The sequence below is a fragment of the Cydia fagiglandana genome, chromosome 24 (genome assembly GCF_963556715.1).
Source record: "Cydia fagiglandana chromosome 24, ilCydFagi1.1, whole genome shotgun sequence".
NCBI lineage: Eukaryota > Metazoa > Arthropoda > Insecta > Lepidoptera > Tortricidae > Cydia > Cydia fagiglandana.
In genome coordinates, this window is record NC_085955.1 from 7,012,084 (window position 1) to 7,030,380 (window position 18,297).

General features: G+C 42.8%; 7 protein-coding genes and 1 pseudogene across 7 annotated transcripts in view; all 8 read right to left on the minus strand.

The window, feature by feature from the left end:
- The window catches only part of LOC134676625 (basic salivary proline-rich protein 2-like), a 2,687-nt gene extending 1,579 nt beyond the window's left edge, over positions 1 to 1,108 (minus strand). The window contains exon 1 of the mRNA XM_063535021.1: positions 1,074 to 1,108. Within this exon, the coding sequence (XP_063391091.1) occupies positions 1,074 to 1,108 (35 nt within the window). The remainder of the gene's footprint in view (positions 1 to 1,073) is intronic.
- A 1,451-nt stretch (positions 1,109 to 2,559) lies between these two features.
- Positions 2,560 to 10,843, minus strand: LOC134676087 (uncharacterized; annotated as a pseudogene).
- On the minus strand, positions 5,142 to 5,519 carry LOC134676088 (histone H2B). The gene has a single exon (XM_063534370.1). The coding sequence runs from the start codon at positions 5,517 to 5,519 to the stop codon at positions 5,142 to 5,144; it is 378 nt and encodes a 125-aa protein (XP_063390440.1).
- LOC134676558 (histone H1C-like) lies at positions 6,422 to 8,292 on the minus strand. The gene is made up of 2 exons (XM_063534948.1): positions 7,619 to 8,292; positions 6,422 to 6,800 (listed from the first exon to the last, which is right to left on the minus strand). Exons 1-2 carry the CDS (start codon positions 8,290 to 8,292, stop codon positions 6,422 to 6,424), a joined length of 1,053 nt encoding a protein of 350 aa, XP_063391018.1.
- An 872-nt stretch (positions 10,844 to 11,715) lies between the features above and the next one.
- On the minus strand, positions 11,716 to 12,132 carry LOC134676089 (histone H3). The gene has a single exon (XM_063534371.1). The coding sequence runs from the start codon at positions 12,124 to 12,126 to the stop codon at positions 11,716 to 11,718; it is 411 nt and encodes a 136-aa protein (XP_063390441.1). The 5' UTR covers positions 12,127 to 12,132.
- A 981-nt stretch (positions 12,133 to 13,113) lies between these two features.
- On the minus strand, positions 13,114 to 13,491 carry LOC134676215 (histone H2B). Its single transcript, XM_063534537.1, has one exon. The coding sequence runs from the start codon at positions 13,489 to 13,491 to the stop codon at positions 13,114 to 13,116; it is 378 nt and encodes a 125-aa protein (XP_063390607.1).
- A 902-nt stretch (positions 13,492 to 14,393) lies between these two features.
- Positions 14,394 to 14,771, minus strand: LOC134676495 (histone H2A). The gene has a single exon (XM_063534879.1). It carries the CDS (start codon positions 14,766 to 14,768, stop codon positions 14,394 to 14,396), a length of 375 nt encoding a protein of 124 aa, XP_063390949.1. The 5' UTR covers positions 14,769 to 14,771.
- An 815-nt stretch (positions 14,772 to 15,586) lies between these two features.
- LOC134676511 (histone H1C-like) lies at positions 15,587 to 16,264 on the minus strand. Its single transcript, XM_063534898.1, has one exon. The coding sequence runs from the start codon at positions 16,262 to 16,264 to the stop codon at positions 15,587 to 15,589; it is 678 nt and encodes a 225-aa protein (XP_063390968.1).
- Between the last annotated feature and the right edge of the window lie 2,033 nt (positions 16,265 to 18,297).

Sequence of the window (18,297 nt, forward strand, 5' to 3'; positions counted from 1 at the left end):
GGGGTCAAATCCGGGGGGTAGTTGGAAAAACCCTGATCCCCAACTACCCTCCATGTCCACCGGTGGGAGCGGTGATGCTCCCCTCCTCCGCGATGTCGATCTTGATGTTGTGGGTAGACCGCGAGATCGAGATCGCGATCTACCCGCACGTTTCTTCTTCTCTCCCTCCATAAGAGGGCGGCTTTTCGGGATCGCGCGACGCTCGTCGCCGCCGGCTAAGCCAGTCCCCACATTCCCTCCCCCGGGGCGTCCGTTTTAGCGGGACCGGGATCGGGAGATGCGGTGAGGGCACACCAACGACGATGGCTCTGGTGACTACGCTGTCCCCTCCGGCGGGTGCCGGGCCGCGTTATTCGCCTATTTATTTGCTACAAATAAATGACGAATTGCGAATGCAGTTTTAGACGTCCGAACGCTGTGACTCCGAATGCTATCCATCGCATGGGGGCGCCACTTTTTATATATCCACTCCGGCTTAACCGTAACGCAGACCCTTATGTCGCGGGACGTTTTCTCGTAATAACACTTCCAACTTTTCACTTACTCGTTTATGATTAAACTAAATTTATAGTGAATTATATTATAATGATTATAATAAAATTGCACATGTATATTCTTTATGAATTGATATATCTATTTTAATAGAAGTTTTAAGTTTTGGAACGCCGTTAAACGAATGAGGGAACTTTACTTTTGGTATTATAGGTTGCGGACACCTCGGGTCTGTTTAAAAAGTGATTTTTCTTAATTAGAATTACATTTAACAATATTATGTGTCTTCCAGTTAAAAGCGAAGATACCATAGATAGATGTGACACAATAACAAAAGTAGAAAATTATAGTTATAATGTTATTTTGACTTGTTGTCTTCACTGTCGTAAAACAGCCGTACCGCGCCTTGGATTGCCTACGTTCAGCGGTTTGCTCTCTGCTGGTACCGATGTAAAACGGGATATGTATTTTATGTTACGTTTATATAATTATGTTCTATTATACATTACGATATCACCATATTCATGAATATTATTATAATTCTGATGGTTTTTAAAAACTCTCTTCTACGAGGATCATACAGCAGCGCGAACTCACACTCTGAACGTGCGGGCATGGTAGGTAGGTAGAATCTCGTGTAGGTAGGTCGTATTTTATTTAGTTTTGGTTTTAGTAGTAAAGTAAAAATTTATCTGAATATTACGCCTAATATTAAAACAAACGATATACTTAAAATTAAATTATTGCAATTAGTGTGTTTATCGTTGGACATAAGAATCTGTTTAGGTTGATATATTAGGTTGATATATGTACTTAATTATATTCATCATAGGGACACGAGAAGTCTTAGGCTTCTGAGTTACTATATGTAGTTAACCATTTTTATATAAGTTATATTAATATTTTTGATGTGGTAAAATTGAGGTGAGTGGGTGAGGGGATGTTGGGTGTCCCTGTCTGTTTTGTGCACTATTTGCGAATCCTTTACCTAATTGGGCAGTTCATCCTGGTCGTCGTCGTTATCAGTACCTAGTAGTAGGTCACAGCCTCACAGGTGTCAGGTGATAATGCGATTGTTTGTTTTTAAAATATATATATGGTGTTATTAGTAAAACTAACTAAAAAGTTAGCGAGTGTGCGTGTGTGAGAAATACATGTTTGGATTTGGAAAACGCGAGTAATAGGTGAATACTTTATTACTTAATTAATTATTTAGATTTGGGTTAGGGCGATGCTAGTCGGGAAGTCGGGAAAAATAAAAGGAAGAAGAAGAAGATGATGATGATGATGGTTGGATGGATGATTCTTGAAGAGAGGGAGAAATATCTGAATTTATGCATGCTGTACCTACTGGGAGGTGGGTGGTAAATAGACACGCGTGTAAAGCTCTAGCTGGAGACGTTCAATCGAATCTCTATATACTTAGTTATGCCTATTTTATATACGAGTACATTACATACATAGGTATAGTGGGCAGGCAAGGTCTACTTACTAATAATAATTAAAATATGCTTGGTGCACATTAATAATTGTGACGTAAGTACTAGATCGGAATCTAAAGATTTAAAAATATATTTATTAGCTTGCTCTAGTATCAATATTATTAGCGCACACACACATGAGGTTAAACAATAACTTTGCCCTTTGCTTGTAAAAATAACTATACATATTTTTAAATTAAGTAACTACATATAATTGTTGTTTTGTTTGTTTTAGAGAGCTGGGCTGGCTGGCGTCAAACCACCGTCAAAGCAGGCGGCGAACGAGGTGGCTGGCTGCTGTTACAAGTTAGAAAATTGGACTTGCGGTGCGGGGTAAGTAAGTTATTATACATATTATTAGATAGATAGATCGATCGATCGATTGTTTGTCCGTATGTGTCGTTGCTGAAACTTTGTATTTGCGGTGCATATAGTTAGAATTATTTGCGGCCCTGAAAAGGGCCTTTTTGTATTTGCGTCTGAGGACGCGGGCGCCGGGGCGCGCGCGCGCGCGCGATACGGTAATACATGCGTCAGTACATATTACACGATGTCGCGCGCGGCGGACCAAGTGCAAGCGGAGCGCTTAACCACCGAAACCGTAGAGGGTGCGGCCCTGACGCTTCAGAGCGTAGACGACGTCCATGGCGGTGACGGTCTTCCTCTTGGCGTGCTCGGTGTAGGTGACCGCGTCACGGATCACGTTCTCGAGGAACACCTTCAGAACACCGCGGGTCTCCTCGTAGATCAGACCGGAGATACGCTTGACGCCACCTCTGCGGGCGAGACGACGGATGGCGGGCTTGGTGATACCCTGGATGTTATCACGGAGCACCTTCCTGTGGCGCTTGGCTCCTCCTTTCCCCAGACCTTTACCTCCCTTACCGCGACCGGTCATTGCGACCTGTAGTAGATATGAGACTTCTCGAACGGAATACACGGACAACGACACACGACTTGCGGCGCGCGTCGACACGAGTGGAATAACTGGCTATCGACGTCTGTGCGATATTTATACGCTTTACCCTATTGCGGGGAGACGGGGGACGGGGTTAGAGATATCGGAGCATTAATATTTGATTTATTTTTCATTCATGAAATATAATATAATATTGATAAATAATTTCATATGATATGGTTATTTAAATTCATTTTGGGGATATAAATATGTAGTTACTCACATATAATTACTAACTATAATAACGGCGACCGGCTCATGGAAGAGAGGCCGTATGTATAACTAACTACATATATGTAGCACTCTCTATTTCTATTTCATTCCCCTCTAATCTCTAATATTATCCTCTAGCATTCAGTCAGTGGTAATAATTATGTCGATAAAATTTCGAGAAATCTATATTATTTTGTCTTAACTTAACTTTTAGTTGGCGCGTAATATCACGAGTTTAATTCACTTTCCTTCTTTCCATTATACTACATAATAGAGTATATCGCGGTTAAATTTCATATACTACTTACTATATTACCGTACATCTTATGTATGAATTGATGTATATATTTACTAATGACTAATAATATTGATCGATCGATTTATCTACGCAAGTGTTTGTTCAAAGAAACATATTATATAATTTTCGAATCATGTGTGGCCCTGAAAAGGGCCTTTTGATATATGACAGAAGCTTCACGTTCGCATGTCCAGACGCAAAACGCGTGGTACAAAATAATAGATATAATGTAACCGAATGCGTTGGCGCAGACTGCGTTCGGTGATTTAGCTCCGTGCCGATTTTAGCGTGGCGGGTGGTTTTAAGCACGTTCACCGCGGATCCTGCGAGCCAGCTGGATGTCCTTGGGCATGATGGTCACACGCTTGGCGTGGATGGCGCACAGGTTGGTGTCCTCAAAGAGACCGACGAGGTAAGCCTCGCTGGCCTCCTGGAGAGCCATAACGGCAGAGCTCTGGAAGCGCAGGTCGGTCTTGAAATCCTGAGCGATCTCACGCACCAGACGCTGGAAGGGCAGCTTGCGGATCAGAAGCTCAGTGCTCTTCTGGTAGCGACGGATCTCACGGAGGGCGACGGTGCCGGGCCTGTAACGATGGGGCTTCTTGACGCCCCCGGTGGCCGGCGCGCTCTTGCGGGCCGCCTTGGTGGCGAGCTGTTTACGGGGCGCTTTACCACCGGTGGATTTACGAGCGGTCTGCTTGGTACGGGCCATTGCGAAAAATAAAAATTACTACGACACACGGTACTACGTTACGTCAACGAGTCACGAGAGGTAATAAACTTCGCAACGCCGAGAGGCGCTTTTTATGTGCTCGTCGGAAAGGGACGGAGTTAGTGTCCGTGTGAGCGAGAGGGTTATAAAATTCACATACACGGTCCCCCTCGCCCCTCTTTTCCTTTCTCACCAATGGTACGATTTCTAATTACAATAACATTAATATTATTGAAATATTATTAATAAATTTGCTTTTTTTTTTTTTTTTTTTTAGGTATTATGTATGAGTTAGGACAGTTAGTTAGGTTCCGCGGAGCTAGGTTAGGTTAGGATTGTAAATAACAATATTTGACCGAGTCAGGTCAGCAAACCTAACTTACGAGGTTAGGTTAAGTTAGGCGATATTTATGTAAGTATACTCGATATATTGTTCAAGTTTGATTTGTTTTGGAAATTCCTGGCATCTGGTAACCTAACCTAACTTAACCTGACCTAACTCCTAAAGAAACCTAACTCTAGCGAACCTAACTTAACCTAACCTAACTCTAGCGAACCTAACATAACCTGACCTAACTCCTAGAGAAACCTAACTCTAGCGAACCTAACTTACTTATTTTACAGTACATATGGTCCTATTTTCCGGCACTAGTGCGTAAAATAGCACATTTCGTGCTATGTCAAAAGTTTATAAAGGGCCATATGTACACGTCCCTAACCCTATTTAACCTATATTATTAAGTGTTGGTAATGTGTAAATAAATAATATTTTTTATTGATATTTATCGACAGATTGACACAGTATGCGCGGTTAGAAACTTCTTATATCATATTCAGAACGTATTTGTGGCCCTGAAAAGGGCCTTTTTGGTTGTTGCACAAACCACACTCTCGAAGCGTGTCGTGTCGTCGCAATACGAACTACCTAAACCCATTACACTAAAAGTGTATTGAGAAGACAGACCGCATACGAGGAACGACGTACGCTTACTTGGAGCTGGTGTACTTGGTGACGGCCTTGGTGCCTTCACTGACGGCGTGCTTGGCGAGCTCACCGGGCAGCAAGAGCCTCACGGAGGTCTGCACCTCCCTGCTGGTGATAGTGGACCTCTTGTTGTAGTGAGCGAGGCGGGAGGCCTCGGCGGCGATGCGCTCGAAGATGTCGTTCACGAACGAGTTCATGATCGACATGGCCTTGCTGGAGATACCGGTGTCGGGGTGGACCTGCTTGAGCACCTTGTAGATGTAGATGGCGTAGCTTTCCTTGCGCTTATGCTTCTTCTTTTTCTTAGAGTCCGACTTGGAGATGTTCTTCTGGGCCTTGCCGGATTTCTTGGCGGCCTTACCGCTAGTCTTGGGTGGCATTGCGATATAGTTAGATGCTTACAGTACGAGAGTCGAACTGGAAATATGATATTTTTTTACGGTCGCCCGATCTTTGCTAGCGTAGCGTACGGGAAATAGGGGATTAAAGATCGAGCGTCGAGCCCGCGGTATCTCGACCAATAGCGTTCGTGCATCATTAACATCGTCTGTAGGCATGGTGGGGAGTGCGAGGGCGTGTTGATATTATGTATTTAAATATTCATTATTATATTATCAATAATAAATAAACATTACCCGCCTGATGTGCTATGCTATGTAATAATAATAATGAGTTAACCAAAATATATTTGAACCATAACCATCTGTCATCAATTTTTATAACTGTAGGCGGCCAAAAATTTGGTATATTATAATTATTTATTTATTTATCATTCTTTTGTTACAGAGACACACTGTTGTAGCTGAGTAATTAAGTAAGTAAGTAAGTAAGTAAGTAAGTAAGTCTTTGATCCGTCCGAGCCATCCATAAACAAATAAGTGAGTGAGTGTATCCGAGTGTCTAATTTATAATATATTTAATTATGTGATGTATGTGTTTTTCACTATAGGAACGATAATCACATTATAGTTCAGTACCTACTCTTACCGTAATTATAATTCATTCATAAATGTGTAGTATCATAATTATTTTTTTTTTTTTTTTATTATTATTATTCATCGATCTAATGACATCATATACGTATGCGTTATGCCATGAAACTTATAACTTTTACACAGAATTATATTGTGGCCCTGAAAAGGGCCTTTTGTAACGGTCACTCGGGCGGGAATGTAACAGAGGCCCCGTGCGTGCGATAAATGTACGCACGAGACAAATGCACACATTCACCAGTCGCCGTGTGTTACCGCTAGAGATGTAGCCTGATGAGAAGTGAGGACACTTAAGCCTTCTTCTCGGTCTTCTTGGGCAGGAGTACGGCCTGAATGTTAGGCAGCACACCACCCTGGGCGATGGTCACACCGGAGAGGAGCTTGTTCAACTCCTCGTCGTTGCGGATCGCCAGCTGGAGATGCCTAGGGATGATCCTGGTCTTCTTGTTGTCGCGAGCGGCGTTGCCTGCCAACTCGAGAACCTCAGCGGCCAGGTACTCCATGACGGCGGCTAAGTACACCGGGGCACCGGCACCGACGCGCTCGGCGTAGTTGCCCTTGCGTAAAAGCCTGTGGATACGGCCGACGGGGAACTGGAGTCCGGCACGGTTAGAACGTGACTTTGCCTTTCCCTTAACCTTGCCACCTTTACCGCGTCCAGACATGTTTGATGAGAGATTTAAGTTTTCAGTTTACACACAACGGACGAGAGCACGTATTGCTCGTGAGTGTCGGACAAGAATATTTTTTTAGCAAGCCGCGCGTTAAGCTATATAGTCTCACGGAGCGCGCTGATAGTGGGGATATAACGAGCCGACATAACACGAGACCGATCGACCAATCGACGCCCCGCATGCAAGAGTGCGAATGAATAAATAAATTAATAACAAAATATTCTATAAGTAAGTTCATATAACTCCACATTAATTTATATAATTTGGCCTATATCTATAGGCCATACGTACGTATACTAAGTATGTAGATAACTTACTAAATATTGTTTGAAATGTAAGACTTGCGTCATATCATGTTTATTTATTTATTTACGTTCCAATAAAAAGTTGGTGTAAATTCATGATTAATGAAAACCTAATATAATCTCTATCAGTGTGATAATCATCATCATCGTATTGATGACTTTTGTGCCTTGATATTCGACTTTTTACTCCGATCCGAACACCTTTTGGTATGTTATATATATAAAAACACTTTCGATTCTCTCATTGATAAATCGATCGATCGACTCGTGTATGTGCTCATTGCAATGAAACAGAGGTGATATGAACCTTTGAATACATTTGTTAGCCCTGAAAAGGGCTTTTTGATGTGCGTATAACGCGCACAGGCGTATGACGTGAGTCGAGAAGAGGCGAGACACGTCGTCGTATAATATTTATAGCAACGACAATCGACATCTCCTCTACCATCACGACAACTACCGCGACCGATGTAAGGACGACGACGACAATATGGCGCAGTCTTCTTACTTCTTCGAGGCAGCCTTCTTAGCGGCGGGCTTCGCTTTGGGAGCGGCAGCAGCCTTCTTTGGCTTGGGAGCTTTAGGCTTCTTGGTCGGCGGCTTCGCGGTCTTCTTGGCCTTAGGCGCGGCGGCGCTCTTGCCCTTGGCGGGGGTGGAAGGTTTCTTCGCTGCGGGCTTCTTTTTGGCGGCGGCGGCCTTCTTGTCCTTCGTGGCGGCCTTAGGCTTGGCCGGGGACGCGGCGGCCTTCTTCGCCTTAGCCGGTTTAGCTGCGGCGGGCTTCTTAGCGGCGGCTGATGATTTAGCGCTAGATTTCTTGGCCGCGGCGGGTTTCTTGCCGGCGGATGAAGTCTTCGATTCCAGTTTGAACGAGCCGGACGCGCCCTTGCCTTTGGTCTGTATGAGTGCGCCGGATTCGACTGCGCTCTTCAGATATTTTCTAATGAAAGGGGCCAGCTTCTCGGCGTCGACCTTGTACTGGGCGGCGATGTATTTCTTGATAGCCTGCAGGGACGAACCGCTTCTCTCCTTCAGCTCCTTGATGGCGCTGTTAACCATCTCGGACGTCTTAGGGTGGGTGGGCTTCGCCTTAGGCTTCTTAGCGCCTGCGGAGGCGGACGCCTTAGGCTTCTTCGCGGGCGTCGCCGGGGCGGGAGCGTCGGCAGCAACTGCGGTATCGGCCATATTTAAATAACCAAGTAATATATGTAGTTTAACAAATTAGTAAATCGCACGAACTGCGCAAAGAGAACAGCGGACGCGTGTAAGCGGAGCGCTGCGCTGGCGAGTACTAAACACGAGTCGCATGGGGGCGCCACTTTTTATATATCCACTCCGGCTTAACCGTAACGCAGACCCTTATGTCGCGGGACGTTTTCTCGTAATAACACTTCCAACTTTTCACTTACTCGTTTATGATTAAACTAAATTTATAGTGAATTATATTATAATGATTATAATAAAATTGCACATGTATATTCTTTATGAATTGATATATCTATTTTAATAGAAGTTTTAAGTTTTGGAACGCCGTTAAACGAATGAGGGAACTTTACTTTTGGTATTATAGGTTGCGGACACCTCGGGTCTGTTTAAAAAGTGATTTTTCTTAATTAGAATTACATTTAACAATATTATGTGTCTTCCAGTTAAAAGCGAAGATACCATAGATAGATGTGACACAATAACAAAAGTAGAAAATTATAGTTATAATGTTATTTTGACTTGTTGTCTTCACTGTCGTAAAACAGCCGTACCGCGCCTTGGATTGCCTACGTTCAGCGGTTTGCTCTCTGCTGGTACCGATGTAAAACGGGATATGTATTTTATGTTACGTTTATATAATTATGTTCTATTATACATTACGATATCACCATATTCATGAATATTATTATAATTCTGATGGTTTTTAAAAACTCTCTTCTACGAGGATCATACAGCAGCGCGAACTCACACTCTGAACGTGCGGGCATGGTAGGTAGGTAGAATCTCGTGTAGGTAGGTCGTATTTTATTTAGTTTTGGTTTTAGTAGTAAAGTAAAAATTTATCTGAATATTACGCCTAATATTAAAACAAACGATATACTTAAAATTAAATTATTGCAATTAGTGTGTTTATCGTTGGACATAAGAATCTGTTTAGGTTGATATATTAGGTTGATATATGTACTTAATTATATTCATCATAGGGACACGAGAAGTCTTAGGCTTCTGAGTTACTATATGTAGTTAACCATTTTTATATAAGTTATATTAATATTTTTGATGTGGTAAAATTGAGGTGAGTGGGTGAGGGGATGTTGGGTGTCCCTGTCTGTTTTGTGCACTATTTGCGAATCCTTTACCTAATTGGGCAGTTCATCCTGGTCGTCGTCGTTATCAGTACCTAGTAGTAGGTCACAGCCTCACAGGTGTCAGGTGATAATGCGATTGTTTGTTTTTAAAATATATATATGGTGTTATTAGTAAAACTAACTAAAAAGTTAGCGAGTGTGCGTGTGTGAGAAATACATGTTTGGATTTGGAAAACGCGAGTAATAGGTGAATACTTTATTACTTAATTAATTATTTAGATTTGGGTTAGGGCGATGCTAGTCGGGAAGTCGGGAAAAATAAAAGGAAGAAGAAGAAGATGATGATGATGATGGTTGGATGGATGATTCTTGAAGAGAGGGAGAAATATCTGAATTTATGCATGCTGTACCTACTGGGAGGTGGGTGGTAAATAGACACGCGTGTAAAGCTCTAGCTGGAGACGTTCAATCGAATCTCTATATACTTAGTTATGCCTATTTTATATACGAGTACATTACATACATAGGTATAGTGGGCAGGCAAGGTCTACTTACTAATAATAATTAAAATATGCTTGGTGCACATTAATAATTGTGACGTAAGTACTAGATCGGAATCTAAAGATTTAAAAATATATTTATTAGCTTGCTCTAGTATCAATATTATTAGCGCACACACACATGAGGTTAAACAATAACTTTGCCCTTTGCTTGTAAAAATAACTATACATATTTTTAAATTAAGTAACTACATATAATTGTTGTTTTGTTTGTTTTAGAGAGCTGGGCTGGCTGGCGTCAAACCACCGTCAAAGCAGGCGGCGAACGAGGTGGCTGGCTGCTGTTACAAGTTAGAAAATTGGACTTGCGGTGCGGGGTAAGTAAGTTATTATACATATTATTAGATAGATAGATCGATCGATCGATTGTTTGTCCGTATGTGTCGTTGCTGAAACTTTGTATTTGCGGTGCATATAGTTAGAATTATTTGCGGCCCTGAAAAGGGCCTTTTTGTATTTGCGTCTGAGGACGCGGGCGCCGGGGCGCGCGCGCGCGCGCGATACGGTAATACATGCGTCAGTACATATTACACGATGTCGCGCGCGGCGGACCAAGTGCAAGCGGAGCGCTTAACCACCGAAACCGTAGAGGGTGCGGCCCTGACGCTTCAGAGCGTAGACGACGTCCATGGCGGTGACGGTCTTCCTCTTGGCGTGCTCGGTGTAGGTGACCGCGTCACGGATCACGTTCTCGAGGAACACCTTCAGAACACCGCGGGTCTCCTCGTAGATCAGACCGGAGATACGCTTGACGCCACCTCTGCGGGCGAGACGACGGATGGCGGGCTTGGTGATACCCTGGATGTTATCACGGAGCACCTTCCTGTGGCGCTTGGCTCCTCCTTTCCCCAGACCTTTACCTCCCTTACCGCGACCGGTCATTGCGACCTGTAGTAGATATGAGACTTCTCGAACGGAATACACGGACAACGACACACGACTTGCGGCGCGCGTCGACACGAGTGGAATAACTGGCTATCGACGTCTGTGCGATATTTATACGCTTTACCCTATTGCGGGGAGACGGGGGACGGGGTTAGAGATATCGGAGCATTAATATTTGATTTATTTTTCATTCATGAAATATAATATAATATTGATAAATAATTTCATATGATATGGTTATTTAAATTCATTTTGGGGATATAAATATGTAGTTACTCACATATAATTACTAACTATAATAACGGCGACCGGCTCATGGAAGAGAGGCCGTATGTATAACTAACTACATATATGTAGCACTCTCTATTTCTATTTCATTCCCCTCTAATCTCTAATATTATCCTCTAGCATTCAGTCAGTGGTAATAATTATGTCGATAAAATTTCGAGAAATCTATATTATTTTGTCTTAACTTAACTTTTAGTTGGCGCGTAATATCACGAGTTTAATTCACTTTCCTTCTTTCCATTATACTACATAATAGAGTATATCGCGGTTAAATTTCATATACTACTTACTATATTACCGTACATCTTATGTATGAATTGATGTATATATTTACTAATGACTAATAATATTGATCGATCGATTTATCTACGCAAGTGTTTGTTCAAAGAAACATATTATATAATTTTCGAATCATGTGTGGCCCTGAAAAGGGCCTTTTGATATATGACAGAAGCTTCACGTTCGCATGTCCAGACGCAAAACGCGTGGTACAAAATAATAGATATAATGTAACCGAATGCGTTGGCGCAGACTGCGTTCGGTGATTTAGCTCCGTGCCGATTTTAGCGTGGCGGGTGGTTTTAAGCACGTTCACCGCGGATCCTGCGAGCCAGCTGGATGTCCTTGGGCATGATGGTCACACGCTTGGCGTGGATGGCGCACAGGTTGGTGTCCTCAAAGAGACCGACGAGGTAAGCCTCGCTGGCCTCCTGGAGAGCCATAACGGCAGAGCTCTGGAAGCGCAGGTCGGTCTTGAAATCCTGAGCGATCTCACGCACCAGACGCTGGAAGGGCAGCTTGCGGATCAGAAGCTCAGTGCTCTTCTGGTAGCGACGGATCTCACGGAGGGCGACGGTGCCGGGCCTGTAACGATGGGGCTTCTTGACGCCCCCGGTGGCCGGCGCGCTCTTGCGGGCCGCCTTGGTGGCGAGCTGTTTACGGGGCGCTTTACCACCGGTGGATTTACGAGCGGTCTGCTTGGTACGGGCCATTGCGAAAAATAAAAATTACTACGACACACGGTACTACGTTACGTCAACGAGTCACGAGAGGTAATAAACTTCGCAACGCCGAGAGGCGCTTTTTATGTGCTCGTCGGAAAGGGACGGAGTTAGTGTCCGTGTGAGCGAGAGGGTTATAAAATTCACATACACGGTCCCCCTCGCCCCTCTTTTCCTTTCTCACCAATGGTACGATTTCTAATTACAATAACATTAATATTATTGAAATATTATTAATAAATTTGCTTTTTTTTTTTTTTTTTTTTAGGTATTATGTATGAGTTAGGACAGTTAGTTAGGTTCCGCGGAGCTAGGTTAGGTTAGGATTGTAAATAACAATATTTGACCGAGTCAGGTCAGCAAACCTAACTTACGAGGTTAGGTTAAGTTAGGCGATATTTATGTAAGTATACTCGATATATTGTTCAAGTTTGATTTGTTTTGGAAATTCCTGGCATCTGGTAACCTAACCTAACTTAACCTGACCTAACTCCTAAAGAAACCTAACTCTAGCGAACCTAACTTAACCTAACCTAACTCTAGCGAACCTAACATAACCTGACCTAACTCCTAGAGAAACCTAACTCTAGCGAACCTAACTTACTTATTTTACAGTACATATGGTCCTATTTTCCGGCACTAGTGCGTAAAATAGCACATTTCGTGCTATGTCAAAAGTTTATAAAGGGCCATATGTACACGTCCCTAACCCTATTTAACCTATATTATTAAGTGTTGGTAATGTGTAAATAAATAATATTTTTTATTGATATTTATCGACAGATTGACACAGTATGCGCGGTTAGAAACTTCTTATATCATATTCAGAACGTATTTGTGGCCCTGAAAAGGGCCTTTTTGGTTGTTGCACAAACCACACTCTCGAAGCGTGTCGTGTCGTCGCAATACGAACTACCTAAACCCATTACACTAAAAGTGTATTGAGAAGACAGACCGCATACGAGGAACGACGTACGCTTACTTGGAGCTGGTGTACTTGGTGACGGCCTTGGTGCCTTCACTGACGGCGTGCTTGGCGAGCTCACCGGGCAGCAAGAGCCTCACGGAGGTCTGCACCTCCCTGCTGGTGATAGTGGACCTCTTGTTGTAGTGAGCGAGGCGGGAGGCCTCGGCGGCGATGCGCTCGAAGATGTCGTTCACGAACGAGTTCATGATCGACATGGCCTTGCTGGAGATACCGGTGTCGGGGTGGACCTGCTTGAGCACCTTGTAGATGTAGATGGCGTAGCTTTCCTTGCGCTTATGCTTCTTCTTTTTCTTAGAGTCCGACTTGGAGATGTTCTTCTGGGCCTTGCCGGATTTCTTGGCGGCCTTACCGCTAGTCTTGGGTGGCATTGCGATATAGTTAGATGCTTACAGTACGAGAGTCGAACTGGAAATATGATATTTTTTTACGGTCGCCCGATCTTTGCTAGCGTAGCGTACGGGAAATAGGGGATTAAAGATCGAGCGTCGAGCCCGCGGTATCTCGACCAATAGCGTTCGTGCATCATTAACATCGTCTGTAGGCATGGTGGGGAGTGCGAGGGCGTGTTGATATTATGTATTTAAATATTCATTATTATATTATCAATAATAAATAAACATTACCCGCCTGATGTGCTATGCTATGTAATAATAATAATGAGTTAACCAAAATATATTTGAACCATAACCATCTGTCATCAATTTTTATAACTGTAGGCGGCCAAAAATTTGGTATATTATAATTATTTATTTATTTATCATTCTTTTGTTACAGAGACACACTGTTGTAGCTGAGTAATTAAGTAAGTAAGTAAGTAAGTAAGTAAGTAAGTCTTTGATCCGTCCGAGCCATCCATAAACAAATAAGTGAGTGAGTGTATCCGAGTGTCTAATTTATAATATATTTAATTATGTGATGTATGTGTTTTTCACTATAGGAACGATAATCACATTATAGTTCAGTACCTACTCTTACCGTAATTATAATTCATTCATAAATGTGTAGTATCATAATTATTTTTTTTTTTTTTTTATTATTATTATTCATCGATCTAATGACATCATATACGTATGCGTTATGCCATGAAACTTATAACTTTTACACAGAATTATATTGTGGCCCTGAAAAGGGCCTTTTGTAACGGTCACTCGGGCGGGAATGTAACAGAGGCCCCGTGCGTGCGATAAATGTACGCACGAGACAAATGCACACATTCACCAGTCGCCGTGTGTTACCGCTAGAGATGTAGCCTGATGAGAAGTGAGGACACTTAAGCCTTCTTCTCGGTCTTCTTGGGCAGGAGTACGGCCTGAATGTTAGGCAGCACACCACCCTGGGCGATGGTCACACCGGAGAGGAGCTTGTTCAACTCCTCGTCGTTGCGGATCGCCAGCTGGAGATGCCTAGGGATGATCCTGGTCTTCTTGTTGTCGCGAGCGGCGTTGCCTGCCAACTCGAGAACCTCAGCGGCCAGGTACTCCATGACGGCGGCTAAGTACACCGGGGCACCGGCACCGACGCGCTCGGCGTAGTTGCCCTTGCGTAAAAGCCTGTGGATACGGCCGACGGGGAACTGGAGTCCGGCACGGTTAGAACGTGACTTTGCCTTTCCCTTAACCTTGCCACCTTTACCGCGTCCAGACATGTTTGATGAGAGATTTAAGTTTTCAGTTTACACACAACGGACGAGAGCACGTATTGCTCGTGAGTGTCGGACAAGAATATTTTTTTAGCAAGCCGCGCGTTAAGCTATATAGTCTCACGGAGCGCGCTGATAGTGGGGATATAACGAGCCGACATAACACGAGACCGATCGACCAATCGACGCCCCGCATGCAAGAGTGCGAATGAATAAATAAATTAATAACAAAATATTCTATAAGTAAGTTCATATAACTCCACATTAATTTATATAATTTGGCCTATATCTATAGGCCATACGTACGTATACTAAGTATGTAGATAACTTACTAAATATTGTTTGAAATGTAAGACTTGCGTCATATCATGTTTATTTATTTATTTACGTTCCAATAAAAAGTTGGTGTAAATTCATGATTAATGAAAACCTAATATAATCTCTATCAGTGTGATAATCATCATCATCGTATTGATGACTTTTGTGCCTTGATATTCGACTTTTTACTCCGATCCGAACACCTTTTGGTATGTTATATATATAAAAACACTTTCGATTCTCTCATTGATAAATCGATCGATCGACTCGTGTATGTGCTCATTGCAATGAAACAGAGGTGATATGAACCTTTGAATACATTTGTTAGCCCTGAAAAGGGCTTTTTGATGTGCGTATAACGCGCACAGGCGTATGACGTGAGTCGAGAAGAGGCGAGACACGTCGTCGTATAATATTTATAGCAACGACAATCGACATCTCCTCTACCATCACGACAACTACCGCGACCGATGTAAGGACGACGACGACAATATGGCGCAGTCTTCTTACTTCTTCGAGGCAGCCTTCTTAGCGGCGGGCTTCGCTTTGGGAGCGGCAGCAGCCTTCTTTGGCTTGGGAGCTTTAGGCTTCTTGGTCGGCGGCTTCGCGGTCTTCTTGGCCTTAGGCGCGGCGGCGCTCTTGCCCTTGGCGGGGGTGGAAGGTTTCTTCGCTGCGGGCTTCTTTTTGGCGGCGGCGGCCTTCTTGTCCTTCGTGGCGGCCTTAGGCTTGGCCGGGGACGCGGCGGCCTTCTTCGCCTTAGCCGGTTTAGCTGCGGCGGGCTTCTTAGCGGCGGCTGATGATTTAGCGCTAGATTTCTTGGCCGCGGCGGGTTTCTTGCCGGCGGATGAAGTCTTCGATTCCAGTTTGAACGAGCCGGACGCGCCCTTGCCTTTGGTCTGTATGAGTGCGCCGGATTCGACTGCGCTCTTCAGATATTTTCTAATGAAAGGGGCCAGCTTCTCGGCGTCGACCTTGTACTGGGCGGCGATGTATTTCTTGATAGCCTGCAGGGACGAACCGCTTCTCTCCTTCAGCTCCTTGATGGCGCTGTTAACCATCTCGGACGTCTTAGGGTGGGTGGGCTTCGCCTTAGGCTTCTTAGCGCCTGCGGAGGCGGACGCCTTAGGCTTCTTCGCGGGCGTCGCCGGGGCGGGAGCGTCGGCAGCAACTGCGGTATCGGCCATATTTAAATAACCAAGTAATATATGTAGTTTAACAAATTAGTAAATCGCACGAACTGCGCAAAGAGAACAGCGGACGCGTGTAAGCGGAGCGCTGCGCTGGCGAGTACTAAACACGAGTCGCATGGGGGCGCCACTTTTTATATATCCACTCCGGCTTAACCGTAACGCAGACCCTTATGTCGCGGGACGTTTTCTCGTAATAACACTTCCAACTTTTCACTTACTCGTTTATGATTAAACTAAATTTATAGTGAATTATATTATAATGATTATAATAAAATTGCACATGTATATTCTTTATGAATTGATATATCTATTTTAATAGAAGTTTTAAGTTTTGGAACGCCGTTAAACGAATGAGGGAACTTTACTTTTGGTATTATAGGTTGCGGACACCTCGGGTCTGTTTAAAAAGTGATTTTTCTTAATTAGAATTACATTTAACAATATTATGTGTCTTCCAGTTAAAAGCGAAGATACCATAGATAGATGTGACACAATAACAAAAGTAGAAAATTATAGTTATAATGTTATTTTGACTTGTTGTCTTCACTGTCGTAAAACAGCCGTACCGCGCCTTGGATTGCCTACGTTCAGCGGTTTGCTCTCTGCTGGTACCGATGTAAAACGGGATATGTATTTTATGTTACGTTTATATAATTATGTTCTATTATACATTACGATATCACCATATTCATGAATATTATTATAATTCTGATGGTTTTTAAAAACTCTCTTCTACGAGGATCATACAGCAGCGCGAACTCACACTCTGAACGTGCGGGCATGGTAGGTAGGTAGAATCTCGTGTAGGTAGGTCGTATTTTATTTAGTTTTGGTTTTAGTAGTAAAGTAAAAATTTATCTGAATATTACGCCTAATATTAAAACAAACGATATACTTAAAATTAAATTATTGCAATTAGTGTGTTTATCGTTGGACATAAGAATCTGTTTAGGTTGATATATTAGGTTGATATATGTACTTAATTATATTCATCATAGGGACACGAGAAGTCTTAGGCTTCTGAGTTACTATATGTAGTTAACCATTTTTATATAAGTTATATTAATATTTTTGATGTGGTAAAATTGAGGTGAGTGGGTGAGGGGATGTTGGGTGTCCCTGTCTGTTTTGTGCACTATTTGCGAATCCTTTACCTAATTGGGCAGTTCATCCTGGTCGTCGTCGTTATCAGTACCTAGTAGTAGGTCACAGCCTCACAGGTGTCAGGTGATAATGCGATTGTTTGTTTTTAAAATATATATATGGTGTTATTAGTAAAACTAACTAAAAAGTTAGCGAGTGTGCGTGTGTGAGAAATACATGTTTGGATTTGGAAAACGCGAGTAATAGGTGAATACTTTATTACTTAATTAATTATTTAGATTTGGGTTAGGGCGATGCTAGTCGGGAAGTCGGGAAAAATAAAAGGAAGAAGAAGAAGATGATGATGATGATGGTTGGATGGATGATTCTTGAAGAGAGGGAGAAATATCTGAATTTATGCATGCTGTACCTACTGGGAGGTGGGTGGTAAATAGACACGCGTGTAAAGCTCTAGCTGGAGACGTTCAATCGAATCTCTATATACTTAGTTATGCCTATTTTATATACGAGTACATTACATACATAGGTATAGTGGGCAGGCAAGGTCTACTTACTAATAATAATTAAAATATGCTTGGTGCACATTAATAATTGTGACGTAAGTACTAGATCGGAATCTAAAGATTTAAAAATATATTTATTAGCTTGCTCTAGTATCAATATTATTAGCGCACACACACATGAGGTTAAACAATAACTTTGCCCTTTGCTTGTAAAAATAACTATACATATTTTTAAATTAAGTAACTACATATAATTGTTGTTTTGTTTGTTTTAGAGAGCTGGGCTGGCTGGCGTCAAACCACCGTCAAAGCAGGCGGCGAACGAGGTGGCTGGCTGCTGTTACAAGTTAGAAAATTGGACTTGCGGTGCGGGGTAAGTAAGTTATTATACATATTATTAGATAGATAGATCGATCGATC

Excerpts from the sequence above, each read along its gene's own strand:
- LOC134676088 (XM_063534370.1), bottom strand. The coding sequence starts at position 5,519 with ATGCCACCCAAGACTAGCGGTAAGGCCGCCAAGAAATCCGGCAAGGCC.
- LOC134676558 (XM_063534948.1), bottom strand. The coding sequence starts at position 8,292 with ATGGCCGATACCGCAGTTGCTGCCGACGCTCCCGCCCCGGCGACGCCC. Across the intron at positions 6,801-7,618 it reads AAGAAGGCTGCCTCGAAGAA|AAACATGTCTGGACGCGGTA; the intron begins GTAAGAAGACTG and ends AAATCTCTCATC.
- LOC134676089 (XM_063534371.1), bottom strand. The coding sequence starts at position 12,126 with ATGGCCCGTACCAAGCAGACCGCTCGTAAATCCACCGGTGGTAAAGCG.
- LOC134676215 (XM_063534537.1), bottom strand. The coding sequence starts at position 13,491 with ATGCCACCCAAGACTAGCGGTAAGGCCGCCAAGAAATCCGGCAAGGCC.
- LOC134676495 (XM_063534879.1), bottom strand. The coding sequence starts at position 14,768 with ATGTCTGGACGCGGTAAAGGTGGCAAGGTTAAGGGAAAGGCAAAGTCA.
- LOC134676511 (XM_063534898.1), bottom strand. The coding sequence starts at position 16,264 with ATGGCCGATACCGCAGTTGCTGCCGACGCTCCCGCCCCGGCGACGCCC.